At 40.8% G+C, this 17,258-nt stretch overlaps 1 protein-coding gene across 6 annotated transcripts in view; it reads right to left on the minus strand.

The window, feature by feature from the left end:
* LOC110979045 (rap1 GTPase-activating protein 1-like) overlaps window positions 1-17,258 on the minus strand; it is a 124,690-nt gene that overhangs the window by 42,427 nt on the left and 65,005 nt on the right. For 4 of the 6 annotated variants that reach the window (XM_087147540.1, XM_087147546.1, XM_087147541.1 and 1 more), the window contains one exon: window positions 15,489-15,515. In XM_087147540.1, coding sequence (XP_087003666.1) covers window positions 15,489-15,515 — 27 coding nt within the window. Of the gene's footprint in view, window positions 1-488; window positions 1,337-12,275; window positions 12,765-15,488; window positions 15,516-17,258 lie in introns of those variants that run through there. The other 2 variants (XM_087147542.1, XM_087147543.1) reach the window with 2 other exon arrangements.

Genomic DNA, 17,258 nt, shown 5'->3' on the forward strand with positions numbered 1-17,258 from the left:
TTTCAGTACATACTTTGCTGAGGCAGTATTCTTATGTTATTAAACTTATTATTAAAACCTCTTTGAAAATCTGACGAAACCTTAAGAACAATTAAAGATCTTTTGTCAGAAACCTTTAAAAATGAAAACACTCTGACCCAATGTTACACCAATCTGATGGTCCCTCATTCCCATGGTAAGAATAAGGGAACAAGTGAAGGGTTTCAATCCAAAATGAGACATACAACATGCAAATATTGAGCAATGTTTCCAGAGTTGAATGCTTAAGATTGATTCACTGAGTTGTTTTTTACAAAGTAAAAGCACTAGAAACTGGCTTGAGGCGATCATGAGATGAAATTCAGAGAAGGACCAAAATGGCGCTAATCTCGTTTTTGGAAACAAAGTTCAAGAATTCTTTGAAAGATGTGCCAACATTTCATATCGTAAATAAAACAATGTTCAAGACAAAGAGGTGCTGATTAGAACTTAGAAAGTTGGCGGTCTACCTTGGTCTCTTCTTTGGTGTACACATCAGAGCAGAAGCCCAGGCGAAATCCATGGCTTTCAGGAAACCGCTATTTCTGTAGACTGTTCGTCCAAAAAACTGGTGCCCCGGTCCAAATGACTGACTTGAGGAGGCCGACTAGAGATCCTGAGATCCTTGAGTTGATTTATGTATTTGGCTCTCAACCATCACCTTTGGAGGGGTATTTTTTGTACAAAGCAGCTTAAAACATACGGCTGATGTAACAATCGACTGTGAGTCTCTAAAACTATTGGCAAAATCTGGCACAGTCACAAAGCTGAGCAAGACTGCTGATGCCTCTGAAGTTGAGGTTCTTCTCCATTTCAAATGCCTCGGCGGCAAAGGCAGTGAAAGTATCGTCAGTCCTCCCAAGATGCTATTCAAGGGACATCTCCACAATGCTACATGTTCCTCACAGCTACTGCTCTAGTACCATCAAATGGCATCTCCAGTTGGATGCAAACTCAAACAGGGCAAAAAAAAAATGGACATCTGGTCAACAAAGTTTCTACCCAGATGCTCTTCTTTCCGTCAAAGCTTGCCTTCTTCCACACAAACACGAATGACTATTACGTCCAAGAAATTATCCAAGACCAGTCGACCACTTATATTTAAAAAAAAATGCATCCAAAACAAAAGGGGCTGGCACTTCCCGGCAATCTTGACAACCACTGCATCCAGGAAATCCGGAGTTGCCTCCAACACACACACAGATCGTTCGCCTCAATCCAACATCATTTGAATTTTAAAACCACACACAGACCGCTTTTCTCTTCGCCATAGACAATTCCTCTACATCACGGGAAATGCCGCAAACCTCCTCAGATGGTTCGGCTCAATCTTACGAGGACAGAAAAAAACCCCAAAGCTGCTTGCATCCAAGCCTTGCATGACAGCCACTGACAAGTCTGGGCAATATGCAAAGTGGCAAACGATGTTCCCTTCTTTCCCTCTGTGGTTCTCATTCAGGCGAAGGAGAAGGTTAGACAAAGATAAACCAAGGAATTAAGCATTCACAGACATGATTCCCTCTTGCTGGCCCTCAATACTGGATAGCTGCGGGGGGGGGGATGTGCTGCAAGTAATGTTACACCACATCACTACCAGTTCTCCCCCACCCCCACAAAACAGAAATAAAGGATAACGTATCCCGGTACTTTATTGATCCACGTGCATCACTGCATATTAGGACAGAACGGGCGATGATGACAAAATGTTACGTGGTCATGATCTGGGAAGATATAAATGGAACTTAGCGTCGATCTTTTCTGCGGCTACTGACTGCTCCCTTCTCAAGGATCTTCAGCGGGCTGATGCACTATGAGCTGGCCCTTTCAGGCACCAACTGCAATTACTCATCCTGGGGGAATGACACTTATCTCTCAAGCAAACTTTTCAAGAGGAACCACAACCCATACCGGAAATGAGAAGCTGAAAAACAGGTCATGCATAATTGGATGCCAGCACTTCAATGCTCTTTTTTTGGCCTTCTGTCCATCATGGAATGGGAATTTTCTTTAAAATCATAGGCGTGCATGCACAGAATGTGCACCAGTGTCGTAATACTCGTAATTGGTACTCTTACTCGAGTACTACTCAGATAATTTTGTACTTAAGCAGCTCTGTGAAATTGGGCCATGCATCAACGGCATTTGCTTATTCTTGATGCTTTAATATTTTATTTCTGAGTAAATGCTTTTGCTGTTGTTGGTGCATCAGAACTGATGCTCTTTCTCTTGCCGTATAAATGTTGTACTTCTTTGTTTTGCCAAGGAGCCTAAAATACATGTACACAGTTTGGGGACTAAATGTAATCTGCAACTTTACCTAAACATACTGATTTGGGCATGTTATGGCAGATTTTAATAAAAGCAATCGGCTGCAGCAAAGTTTGTAGATCCGTTGTTCATATTCATTTAAACATTTTGACAAATTTGACTACTTCCCAGACTTGTACTCATAATTAGAAGTACTCATACCCAGAGGTACAAGACTCGTACTTGAAAAACAGTTCTTGTACTCAGCTGGTAAAAGTACTCGGACTTTCAGGTACTCAGAAATTTAAGTACTCGGCAGTACTCTTTACTCAGAAAAAAGTACTCAAACACTGGTGTGCAGTTCTGACAGCATTTGTCGTTTGTTTCTGTTTATATTTTGCCACTTAATTTCATTCCACAAATTCTGTAAACAGCCTAATTTTGTCCCACTGGCATAATAGCAAAGTTCGCAATAGTCATCAAAGGGCACAGATTGTTCACTGATGGCATTATCAACCTCACCTTGCCTCCCCCACGCTGAGTGCCAGGAAGGACAGCAACCCCCCCCTACCATCCCTTCCTCCACACTCCATCAAATCCAACTGGTCCCATCTCTTGATTTGGATGGAGGCAAGAGCTATGCCACTGTCTTGTCAAAAACCCAAGGCACAGCGTTCTGCGAGGTCAGATGATTAAAGCTTCCCAGAATTTTCATTAACCTCAGACACGATCGCTGCGTGTGTAGCATTTGCATGCTTTTCAACTTGCGTGGTCATGGTAGGTGTTCATGCTGAAAAGTTGGAATGACAGGTTGTGTTCCTGTGAACGGTTCATTTCATAGAAGGCCTGATCTCCATTTAAGTTGAATCCTCCTCTGAATCATCTCCTCAGGAGACAAGATGAGAATGAGTTTAGGTGGACAAGGAAACAAGCTAGACATATGTTGCCACATACAGGTGTCAACCCCATGTTCCAATAGTTGTAATTACAAATTTAATCCCAATTTCGGGGTTGGAACTTGCGTCAAGATGCTGTTAACCTCATCAAGACATGCCATCAAAAAGCTCTCTCGCCCTACAGGGTTGAATGAGGCAACTTGTAAATCAGCAAAAACATCTGAAAGGTGATCGCTGGACAATGGGGCAGTTACATGTACTCATTGGATTGATATGGACAGGGGTAACAGATATGTTAAGGTTATGAGCAAAGCAAGATAGAGATTAGGCTTACAGATTGTGAAATTTGTGAGTGGCCAAAATTAAGATTTTTATGTATTATGTACATATTGTGTCCCAACCCACTCTATCCAAATTTGATATTAACAGAATAATTATTTCTCAGCGCAATTCATTTTTTAATTGAACCCTTCCCTCAAAAATTAAAAACGAAATGGCTACTCCAAAAACATTTTGATTCCATGTCAGCAGAATGCTTCCCCGAGTACTCCTGTTCTGTAACCTCACAGCATTTAAATCATCTAGCTGCACTGCTGTTACAAGGTGACATATGCCATCACGTCACATGTACACAAGATTCCCCCCCTTGAAGATTGCCCTCCTGATGATAGCCAGTGTCTCCTCCATTAATCACAGCCAACTCCCTAGTCACACTGTTTTTATTTTACACCGATGGTTTATCAAGTCCTTGGAGCCCCACACATTGCAGCGCTTAACTCTGCAAACACACAGATGAGCAATGATGGCAAGACATTAAATGCAGAGTCCATGACTAAATCAGAATATGTATTCTAAATTATATGTTCAGCTCCACAGGCTTGACCGTTGTAGTGTGAGAAAGATACCCGTTCTGGCAGAAAGAAAACTGCCACAGAAAATTTGGAACAGCGTTTGAAATTTTGATGAGATATTGTAAAATGATTTCTAAAGAATTTCTGAAATCACTCTGGACATGTGCAGGTATTTGCTTTAGTTTTGTTTGTTTTGTTTTTTCAATTTTTTTTCAACATGAGATGTTGGAATCTGCAAGTCAGAGCAGTGCTAATTCTAATTCATCTTCACGAATCGAGAATTTTTCATGTCGCTCACTGGGTTGACGACCACCAGAAATTCAGCATCATGAAGACACGCAGCCCATCTGAATATGTCTTGTTTTTTATGACACTGGAAGGCTTGTCAAATGCAGCTAACACCTGTACCCTACAAGTATAAGCAGGTGGCAATCTTGAAATGTCCTCCCAAGAGACTGTGGACTATGAAACCTACCTCACATCCTGAAGACACAGCTACCCCAAATGCATGGTAAAAATATACATACATGTAAAAATGTGGGTGTGCTTTAAGCTGTGTATCTAGTTCCGAACAGTAATTTCGTGCTACAAATACAAATCAAACTATAAGAATAGAAATACATCCTTTCCGATGTAAACAACCCATACCCCGCCTTTCTCATGTACGAGGGAGGGAGACAGGCAAGAGGATATGCATCAAACAAAAAGACACTAATCGAGACGAGACTATGCATTTGCTGAACTTTCATTTTCATTTCCTATGCACGACATAATGCTTATTACGTGCCATCTCTGATTCCCTAGCAGGTGCTTCTGCATGTAACTTCATCTCACAAAGCAATAACCTCTGAGGATTCAGCATTGCACTTTGGTCATGAAAGAAATCGACAGGAAGAAATTCTCTTTTATGTAAGAGATGAGGGGGAAAAAAAGCCACCTCGGGGCAATTTATGCCTAAATGACTAACCATGATCACGAAGAAGATATCAAATATCCTTTGATCCCAGGGCTTTGGGTAAATGAGCCATCATGCACAGCTAATAACAGAATGGGCCAAGATGTTTGCTTAATAAGGAAGGCTATTTTACGAAGGCATGCTCAGGATACATGAAGTGTACCATTTTAGGAATAAGGAACCCCTTCTTTTATGTCACAGTTCCACTTCTTGGAGCAAAAATGCCAGTATTTGGTTGCACTGGAAGAAATTATGTCAGATGAGAATGATAATAATTGTAAAAGAAGGTTCAATTTTGCCATTGTAAATAGGGTACTCTCACTTTCTTTTCATTAGTTAGATGACATCACTTTTACTGATTCTCAGAAAAGCTTTGTTTTGCCACAGGGATTGAATTTACGAGTCCCAAGTTTATGGACTGAATAAACCTAAAACATATAATTTAAAATTACATGAAATCTGATCCTTTTAAGAGAAGACCACAAAAATTTTCGGAATATGTGGACACTAGACTGCAACTATACGTATTGAGTGATATCGTTTTTAATACTCAGCCAACTTTGACCCTAGTCCCCAAAGTCATTTTTCTGCAAAGCCTCCATCCTGCAGACAATTTTTGAGAAAAACATGTGCAGTACATTAATTAAAGAGACATTCTTAGAATCTGTACAAAACTGGAAAGCCAGGCCTTTTTGCGGTTAGTTGACCCTGTCAGAATAAAAAGAAGAGCAGAGCAGGATGTTGGATTGAGAGATAATTTGGGTCATTCATGTAAGTGGCAGTTCAGGTAATAAATGCTTTCAAATGATTTCCACATGGCTTTCCCAAAAAGCAGAAATAATACAGAAGAGAACAAACATAAGTGCACAAGTCAGAATGGCAACTGGAGATATTCAGGACCACCAAGATTGGCATTTTTATTCATTCTCCACACTGAAGCAGAAAAAAGCCAACTTATGCTCTTCAGTCGGTCAATTTTTCTGCCTTCCGTGGGGACCTCTTCCGCATGATTACGATTTCCCGAGAGGACATCTTGACTATCCAATAAGAGTTTTATTTTGACAGCCTCCATTGCCATGGCAACCACCTGATTGGAATCTCACCAGAGCTAATCAGATGGAGTGGATGCTCACTAAAGCATTAACAATTAGCAGACCAGAGGAAACAAAAGACCTGGTGTGTGGACTTGTGGCAAAATGCACCCAGAGAGCATTTACATTAAAGGCACCCGCCCGCTGGCATTTTTAGCTGATTTCAAGACTTCTTAAAAGCAGTGACAGAAACCTAAGTGTGCCAACACACACTGAGACTGGCTTCTCATGAAATTGTATCCAGCAGACTTGTTCAGTGGAATACATAAAGACATCTCTCCCTTTAAATGTGCAGTGGGCTATTTTCTTTGTAGGGAATGCTGGCACTGCCGACACATACTTGCTGTGGCCTTTAACTGCCGCCGCCATAATCCACTACTATATCCAACAGGTTTCCAGACCAAGCCACCAGTTCCAATATGATTAAGTGGCTGAGGAAGACAAAATTAAATTACCTTGCCACAGGGGAAGAATCCTGAAGGTGCGAGAAATAAAGTAACCTACCTTGTCGAGAACTTTAATACAATTTTTAAAGCCAGCTTTACCACATTTAAAGAGTTACAGTACGACATTTTTAAAATTGACATTTTTTCACTGTATTTTGCATAATAATAGTACTGCAGCATTAGGTATACTTTGTGTTAATTAAGAAAATGGTAATTATAACCTATGATCAAGCTACAAATCATGCAAACAGGAACAAGCAACTATCATTAACTTGTCTAAACTCACTTCCTAAATTCACTGTCTTGTGACAATACAGCGCACATTCGGACATGAACAAGGAATATGAACTTGTAGAAATATATCAAAATGAGTCTTTTTTCCCTTCTTCACTCATACACCGCCAGGAAGTGGAACAAGGAAATTCTACTCCAGGCAAACTAGCAGTGAATGTCCTGATAAATCTGGAATGTTGCATTGACTGGGTGGACTTACCAGTGTAGAGAGTTTACATGTACCCTTCATTCCTATGATTTCCCAGATTTGTATTCTTTCAAATATCTGAACAATTCCAAATGAGCTGATCACACTTACTATTAGGCTGAGGGACAGAACTAAAGAATGGACCCAAGCAAAGGCAAACCAAGGCTTTACCTTCCCCCCCCAAAAAAAGAGGCTCCTTACAGAGCAGTAAATTAATTACAGTGAAAGACACATATTAATTAGGTTACAGAATCATACTCTTTTAATTAAGACAACGATGTTGCTTCTAACAGACATCCTTGTAAGCAGCAACAAAGATTACTGGGCATTATGTCCAGACAATGCCTCGCTCAAATGACAAACCATTTCAATCATTGCACTACAGTTTGTCCAGATATTTCGGTATTGCTGTTTAATTTGCCGGCTGAAGGGCTATTGCGTAATGGCCCATTTGTCTCTCGTAATTAAGTAATGAGATCATTGACATTCACTGGCATACAGCTAACAGTCCATACATACAGGAAGCCAGTTCTCCATGTCAGTCCTTAAGTATTAATAAGTCCCTAGTATTAATTAGCACTTAATCAAAAGGTTTCTCAAACTGTGCTTTGGCAAAAAATTCCCGCCCTAAGAGCCCTATGGAGGTCCTATTTTAAGCACAGCTTGTAACCATTGCTGTAAATGACCTACGGTAGGCATATTCAGCTGGACAAACAATCACTGAAAAACCAACAAACACAAACGAATTAGTCAGCTAGTTTTGATCAAAATACAGCAGGGCCCTATATAGCTGCGATTTACCCAATGTTGCAAAACTCAATAGTTTCGACCCCTAGTACAGTTTCAATCCAAACTTGCGGTGCTGGAGTATGAGTCATCCCAAGTGCTCAGAGCTAGTAGTACCATTTGTGTCAGCCCAAAAAAAAAAAAGAAGAAGAAAAATACTGATCAGATTTCACTTTCGGGCCAAGTGACGTCAATCAGACGTGACAAGCGCTGGCTGACAGGAACACTATACCTGTCAAGTTTGGGGCTGGCTGCTAGAAACAGATTCCTCATACTGTGAGGCCTCACAACTGCAATTCAGAGTTCAATCCAAGGTCTCGGCTCATTTGGCCTGAGCAGGAATCTGAACGGGCAGACAATCAGAACTTGCTAGTTTCACTCGTCTCAAATTCTTGAGTTCTGACAAAGAGGTTGTGCCATCAACTTTCAGGTCTGATGGATTGCAACAGTGCATCTATACAGTGCCACTGTTCTCCAATTCTAAAATTGTGTAGCAAACATATAAGCCTATACTGGCTGAGCATGATGGATATCTCTAAGCTCCTGTACGTAGAGGGAGCTACAATCCTGGACAAATCTTGTTGGAACATGCCTCCCCTCTCGCCCCCCTGTCAATGTTGCTTCTCATCGGGTTAAGTTGGGTTGAATCTTGGTCCAATAAATGACCGCAACATTGAATGGGGCAGAGGGGGGATCTTTTCAATGTGCTTCCCACAAGATGTTCCAACTATTTTGTCCAGGACTGTAGCTCTTCGATTTCAAGGAAAATCAAAATTTGATTGCTGCAACTGCAAAATGTTTCATCAAGAGGTGTAATTTCCTAACCTTCGATTCTGAAATGCAACAGATTTGCACTTCAGTTTAGCTGAAGTTACGGCATCATCAGTGTATCTGCATCCATGATCCACTGTTTCCTTTCCTGCTATTTAGTTTTAACTATAGGATACAGTCCACTAATTCAAGCCCCATTGAAAACAGTGTAAAATCAGCACTGTTCAGGGCCCAATAACATGCACGCCAACATCCCTGAGATTTCTGAAACAATCAAATTCTTGTCTGGTCACTAATCTTTCAATTTCTTTTCAATTTTTGGTGGGTTAAGCAATTACATTTGTAATTATTCCCACAAAAGAAAATCACCCCCCGAAAAGTGATTTTTCCGAAGTCTGATTGCAGCCATGTTTCAAGTGGCAACCCTCAGCTTTCTCGGGCACTTACGACCATTTTTCAACCGTAGTTTTTAGCCATTCTGCTCTCATACGAAAGCTCAAAGATCCAGGGAGTTGATCCTGGCATTTTGGGGGCAAAACAATCTCCTTTTTTAAAAGGTACTGTGGGGGCACTTTTAATGCTAATGAGCTGGCCAGTAATTCTCATTTAAATTAGTGGACTGCACCTCTCACTGGTCAACAAATCAATCCAGGTCAAATCAGCAGACCTTAGCTTACATGCCAGGAAGATTTTACTTCAAGAAGCCACACCCCAAGATATTACAAAGATTCATCATTATAGCCCCTTGCTGGAACACACACATATAGTTAGCTGTCTTTAAGGATGCTGCAAGCTAAATTCCTTATGATCGCATCAGCCACCCCCAGGGCAGGTAACTTGTCACCAACTGGCAGGCTCGGATCGATTCCAATCACAGCCATCTCTTTGTCAGTGTCTTTACCTGCTCATCAAAGTGCTACCCCCTGACCTCTGAAACAGCGCCAGTCTTTGCAATCTGAGATTTATCCTGTGAACGCCCAAGCCCACTACATGTGAATCTTGAGTGAGATTTAAAGCTGAATCTACTAAGCCACTTTCATTTCAAACTGATGCCACACAACCATGGTTGCCCATAAATCAAGTCTTAAAAGAACACAGCTATACCTCAGATATGCTCATGGGGTGCCGAGAAACCTGGTCAGCACAGGATATAGTTGCTTAGCAAAAACAGGTTACTGACCTAAGTGTCATTGTGTAATGTATACATCTTGTGACTGGTTCCAAGGTGATTTTGATTTGGCTCTGCACACTAACTGGATCCCTGAGCAGCTCTGAGAATTTGAACCCCTTGGTATGGTGTTTTAGAAGCTTCTCCTGGATACTGCTCGCCTATCATGACAGCATACACAATTGGACAAATCAAATGCATGTTCATTAACCCTAACACTCCTCAGTCCTCCAACAGATGAAGGATTGAGGAGGGTTAGGGTTAAACTAGCCCGGAAACTGTACAATGGCAATTTATGTGTCTATTCTCCATTACATTGCTGACCTCATTGTCGCCCAAACTGCGCACAGGGATAGTCCTCTGAACAGTGAAAGTGGAGGGTACCAGTAACATGCCGTTATTTCCACTTTCATAATCGTCATATTTTTTTGGGGGGGGTTGAGGTGGAAAACATCTGGTTTGCAAGAATTGCAAATATGATGGAATGACAGTTGTTCTTTTTGGTGAGGAATTACCAAAGGTTTTCAGTGGATGAGTTGTGATTTCTTGGCTAGTCTTTGGTCAGTTCTATTTTCACAAGTAGACATTTGGAAAAACAGCACATTCTACTTTTTGAACATCTGTTGCAGTCAAAAGGAATTTCAGGTCCTACTTGGCACTGACGGATTGGAGGGAAAGCAATGCCTCCACAAACACTAATAAAACTTAAACAATTTACTGAACCCTTCAGGAGGACCAATATCCATCCAAAACAATGAAAAGTGACAAGTGACCGTAAATTGCAAAGAATTGCCGGAAGATGATTACTGGAATTAAGTGTCCAAAAACACAGGGAACGCTCAAGCTGAGATTGGAACACGGCCTGCCATCGCAACTGAAGCTTCATACATTATTCTTTCTAGACACTGCTACCGTAGACAAGGAATTACCGTAATGGAAAGTGTCCTTCAGCTTGAAAGGATTTGGTGTGTGTTGGGGAAAAAGCTTTCTCTCTGACTGCTGTAATTCAAATGAAGGTTTACTCAGCATGCGTACATGTAGAGACCTTGCCTTTACGTTTGCTTGGTTATGCACATTCAGACACTATCTGAGGAAGTATGCTACTCCGTGCATTAATTTACGCTCCCATCAATTAAATATTCCTCGGGCTTGCATGTAAAAGCTTGGTCCTTAGAGGAAAAGCCATTTCTTTTCAAGGTTAGGAGGTTGTTGAAAAGTGTTACTGTCATCTCTGAAAGTCAAACAAATGTAGAATGTGCAGTTTACAAACAACACCCTATTCATACATTTTTCACAATACAATGTAATCTTTCAGCACTAAATGGCAAAAATGTAACCACAGTGTGCACTGGCATAAATTTTTTTCTTCATTTGTAAACAGTTGGTATTCTAATATTTATATGTACTGGTACCAGTAACATTCCTTTCCAAAAAAAGAGGAAATAATACAGAAAAGCCCGGTTGTCCAGTCCTTTACAACACCTGACTGAAAAGTAAAGACTGGTCAAATTTTAGGGAAAATAGGGGAAAGCTGAAACTGCTTCGGTGAACTGAGATCATCTTCTCGATGCATTAACATTGGATGTGATTTTTTGCTTGTCAGCATTGTGTAAAAACAAAAAGCATTGTTTGTGCTCAGAACATAGGGTGCAAATACACTTTGCTTTTTACCTCATGGACTGATTTCCTTTCAAATTTTCCAAATTTCATTATTGAAACTCTTCCCTACTTTACATTCTGGGGTCGTCTCCATTTCCTGAGCACAGGTATATGATACATGTACCATTCTGCTCCTAGCCGAGAATGTACACATAAATGTACCTCTGATATTTACAGAGCCATCAACTGTAGAATTCTGAACGTTGGAAACTCCTGTCAGCAACGGAACATTTACTGTCCCAGAAATAGACAGGTGCTCGATGGCAGTCAAGAATATATGGAACATGGACGATTCTAAATTCAGCAAGGAGTTTAGAACAGCATCCAATAATATAAATCTTCAGAACTTCCTCTATTCATGCAAAAATACCATCTCATGGGAAATTGTCAGCCAACATGGATATGTGTCAAATTCAACAACATAATGAGTGGGACTAACACGGGCTTACTCAAACCTGTTCATCAAGTTAATGGAAAGCAAATCCATTAATCAAGATATACATGCATACAATTCTGAAGGCCTCAGTTAAATCGAAGGAGAATCCTCAAAAACTGATAATAATTCCTTTCTAATATTTCCCAATTTTTATTCTATACTTCTCAACAATATTTCATTATCAAAAAAGTAATCATTCATACGATCTACTGCAAAATACACCCCCAAAATGGCAAGACTTAGACATCATCATGAAGTATTTTTAACGAGTTGACAGGACCTCGTTCCTTTTACAGCAAAATACAAATCTTGCACACAGAATTATCCTGTTTGATCCCACTGAAGTTCCACTTGCTTGAAGCATTTTTAAACTACTGCTAATTTCAATTCAGTCCTCCAACTGATGAATAATTGCCTGACAGGAAATCAAACACAAGTAGGGTAGATTTCCCAAGAGTGTATTCACATACCTTCTGGCAAGGGATGTCTTACGCAGAATCTTCCAAAGTTTCCTCATTTTCGGCATGGTGAATGGGAAAGGGGCCAACAGCCCCCCTTTTTCTCCCTCAATCCCAGAGACACACCCCCGCAAGATAGCTGGCGGCCAGAGTCGTCAAATGCCAAAAACACGGCTAAGCACTTCTATCAAAATTCAACAAACCACTGTCCATCCACTCATTAATGCAGCAAAAAAAAAGGGACAAATGAGAAGTGAATCCAAGCATCCAAGCAAGGCTCCAGCAGTTCCGCTTTCACTTACACGGCTGCAGATGATGCCTCACTGGAATTGAAAATGACCACCCCCTAGATGCAGACCGAACCATTCTCTTGCTGCCATGGAGATACCAAGCAACTACCAGCATCCGGCCACTGGACTGTCACCATTTTAAAGATTGGGGATGTTCAGCTCAACCAGCTTCAAGAATGGACTGCATATTACACACAGCAACATTTCCAATTGTGACTGCTTGAATGATGTCATACAACACACTTGTGTTCAGAAACCTGGCATCACGCCCTCATATAATGCTCCGACGTGACTAATATTTTGAACATAAAAGCAGGGGTCCTTTCTGGGACCTACTGCAGAGACTACAATTTACAAGTAGTAGTTACATGTATGTGGTTTTGTGTATGTTCATTGTACCTGCATGAATAATAGCAAAAGCGCAGAGCCTGTTGTACCAGCAGAATGTTACAGGCAAACTGACAGGCCAGGACAATACAGAGGCAATTGACTCTGTCCTTGGCAATAAAGTGTGGACAAACATCCACCTCTGTAGATAGTAAAATACATAAACAGCACTTGCTTTTCCATGAATTTGAAACTGATCTTTTGAATTTCGGATCATGCATAATGCTGGTTTGTGAGTCATTGATGGACTTTTTTCCGTACTGTACTACCATCACAATCGAAGTTACACATCGCTGGCTGTTCTCTCACCTCATGCGGTATTGGATAATTACAAATTAACAAGAAAATGTGTTGTGGTCTTAAAATTACAAATTGCATGTAGGTAAATGTTTCACTTACAACTTTACAGCTTGATAGCCGCCCTATACATACAAAACAGACAGCCCTCACTTCTGTGTAACCTTTTTTTAATGATAGAAAGACAGCACTAAATCCATGAAGCATGAACTCACTGGGAAATTCAGTCACAACAGACAAAACATCTTTCACTTTCACTGAAATATACAGCCGCTTGCCCTTCGTTTGCCCTAGAATTCACTAGGGAATAATCACCCTTTCCCAGGAAGCTTCCGGGCTTTTGAGGGGAAAAAAATGGTAAAGAAATAGCATACTTTGGCAAATACAATTGCAAGCCATCACTGCCATGGCACTGCACTGCACTTGAACACAGGTGGTGCAAGTGTAATGCCTTTTTGATCAATCAGGTGCTGTGACTTGTCTAGCTTTTCTGCATCAGTCCTATGAAAGTCCTGGATGGCCCAGTATAAATTAAAAGGGAAGAGGGCAAAACTGGAAACAAAAATCCAAACACATGAGCTGGACATGTCTATATATGCTCATAGTGGTGAACATGTCCGTACTGAAAGTACTACAATACCTTGTTAAGAGTAGAGAAACAGGAAAAAACATGATATCCCCCATTTGCAAAGAAAAAAGTGAAATATGGGCTGTTTACCCGTCTGGATCCACTCACATACGAGTACACATATTTGGCAAAATAAAATCTGAAAAAAACTTCGAACCAACAGACACCTGTTAAGTCATACACGGTCACTTTAACAGAAAATCCTTCTGGCAACATTTCTGCTCCCAAAGGCCAAATCCTACGCCGCTAACACATCCATCCCCGTGTTTACCATTCATTTACCTCCTCTTCTTGTCTTTGGGGCCTCTGAATAACAGGGCCCATGTCGTCAACTCGCCGACGACAGGGGGCAAGTTTGGCTGCAGATGCTAGGTGGTAAACTCAATTTTCACTTGTCAGTGCCAAAGGCAGAGGCAGACAAATTAGATCAGCGTGGGGGGGATGGGAAGAGGACGAGAACTGTCATTACCACAGGGAAAGTAAAAAAGACTGACGATGATGATTCAGGGCTTGATCTTGGTGATGAACAGAAGAAAGTGTGTATCCATATCGGGAATGGAGAGAAGATGGAGAGCGATTCAGCATACAACAAAAACCGGCTTCCAACCTCAGAGCTACCAAACTCAAAATATCGCATCACCTGCACAAATACATCACTGCACTTATGACCCAACTTACAGTTGATGTACCATAAAATGCTACCGTCCCTATACATGACGCGCTTTCATTTTTTGCCTCCAGTGCCTTGCTAGAGTTTTCAGTTTTGCATCACATTTTGAAATGACATCCAACTCCCAACATTCCCATTCATAAATTTTGGACTGAAGCTACAAAATGTTCTCAAAGGTTCAACAGCAGGATGACCGGGGGTGAGATTGACCAATGATAAAAATAGCTGAAAACAGCTGAAAAAAGCATGAAGAAGCTGAACTGTGAAAATCTCCGACAAAAACTTTTGTACACAGCCAGTGAGGAAAAAAAAGCTGAACTCCAAAACAAAAAAAGCTGAAATCAGCTAAAAATATGAGAAATCTCACCCCTGTATGAAAGGTAGCACCTGTATTTTACTGAATGAACTTGAAGTTTGGCAACACATCAGGAGGAGAGTGCAGGAAAACAATAAAAAGGGCCACCTTAGGGAACTAAACTGAAAGATCATAAGCCAACTCCACTCCATGGATATCAACTGCAGAACACAAACAAAACATGCAAGATGTAGAATCCATAACAACCTTCCTTGTCAGACTTCAAACACTAATGATCGTCTTGAGGAAATTCCTTTTGTCTACTTATGCCATTTAATAGACCGATCCCTTAAGTCCCATCCCATCATAGGACCTGCCACGAGTGGAGATCCCCTCCTCAAGAAATACATTCCCGTGGGGGGGGGATAAACTGGGATAATGCATGAACGCGCTGCGAAGCACTGGAGCTTTAATTTTCTCAGCAATAAATTTTGTACATAATACAAAATTTCACATTTTGCGTGGGGAAATTTCTTGGATGTAGTATTCACCAGCAAATCAAGACAAAGTGTACGTGGAGATCCCAAGGTACTTCCTAAAAACAACAAAAGTAAAGAAATCAACATTAAAAAAACTTGAGAAATAAATATGTACTCACTTGTAGCTGGACAGCCCCGAGTTCTGCCTGCAGAAAATGAAAGAAATGAAAAATGGAAGAACTTCAAAAATTGTTTGGAAAACACAAAACATTTCTCACACTCCGCTTTCGCACCAACTGCACTGACAACAAGGGATTTTTGGTCAAGAAAGTTAACCACAGGAAAAAGCATGATCATCCCAGATGGGAAAAATAGGAAGCTTATTAAAACTGACCGTAATCATTCACAAGGTTACAATGCAAACATTGGATGTGGCTCAGAGGGCAATTCTTGCGCCGGGATTCAAGGAACCTGCACACACTTTTCCTTGTTTTGATAGTATATTATTACTGTTTTGTTATGTAATGTAGAGTTGTTAAAAAACAATCACAGCAAGTATGAAGCTCGGAGTTCATCAACCGACCACCCAAGCTGGACAGGAAGTCAGAGGCAGGCCACACCGGAAAATATCGGGTGGCTCACGGATGCAATAGTCCAGGGCAAAAAAAAATTCATCAAGAGTAGGAATTTCCTTTCGGTGAAGAAGTTCTTGTGCCACTTTGTTTTGCTTCTTAACTTCCTTTTGTGCGGGTGTATCCGATGACCATAAAAGGACAAAATATGGCGGGCCACACTGACCACACTTCTTTGAAACAACATTGTTTTTGCAAATTCTGAACATGCATTATCAAAACAAATGAGTCAAGTATATGCATACGAAATGGTCATGTTTCTCCCCACTAATGCTCAAACTAAGCCCTAACCCAAACCCTAACCCAGAGTTGAACAAAGAGCTGTATACCCTTAACCCTTCTTGCATTCTCATTGGGGGAATCAGAGGACATTCATTTTGAGTTAAAACCCTGAAAGTCTCAATGGGAGGAATATCATGAGGAAATCTACATCCCCACAGGATCGCACGTCTAGTTACTCTTTGATAAGAGTTTTTCCAAAGATGTGAAATGGTAAATTTGGGGGCACATACAGAATTTATAGAAACATTGACAATCAAACAATTTGATTCATGTATTTGTGAGTTACTGTTTGAAAAGTACAGACTTACAGATGATCAATGTAACTATCCATACAAATGCACCAACTATAAGTAGAGTACATACTGAGCATACAAAATTTAGATATACTGCCCTCTGTTGGATTAAGTGCAAGACAAATAACATTTCTTGGAAATCTGCCAGATTGCATGCAGTATGGTGATCCTGAAGGGACATAAGACTCCTGACTAAGTCAGGAATTTATTCACAACTTGTCGCAAATATTTGTCAGGACCAGTTGTAAATAATTTTGCGACGTCATGAATATTTTTCACAACATGTCATGAATATAGTTATTAGCCACAAACTTGTTCCGAATATATTCCAGAAACTTGAAGGGTTCCATATTTGCCCGATTGGGATGTCAAGGCTTTTTAAGGCCCTCCAGAGCTACGGCTAAATTCAAGATACGTGTATGTCTTTACCGGGAACAAGGTATGAGGAAAGCAAACCTTGTTTTTCTGAGCCATGTCGTTTCCCAATGCCCTTGTTTCTTTCTCAATGCACAGCTTCACTGTTCACTTGGCATCGCAGGTGGACAACCATTCAAATGATGCAATAGTCCATGCGCATGGTCACTGCCCCACTGTACATGCAGAATGCTCAAGCCGGGCCAGGCATGCGCTTATCATCGTGTATTTGTCGTTTGTTATTGGCGCAATTACCCTCTAAGCTAATGGAAAAATATTCTCAACTACTGGTGAAAAAATTTGTGACCAGTCGTGAATAAATTCACGA

This window comes from Acanthaster planci, linkage group LG16 (assembly GCF_054643075.1).
Source record: "Acanthaster planci isolate LZ-2023a linkage group LG16, COTS_SCS, whole genome shotgun sequence".
Taxonomy (NCBI): domain Eukaryota; kingdom Metazoa; phylum Echinodermata; class Asteroidea; order Valvatida; family Acanthasteridae; genus Acanthaster; species Acanthaster planci.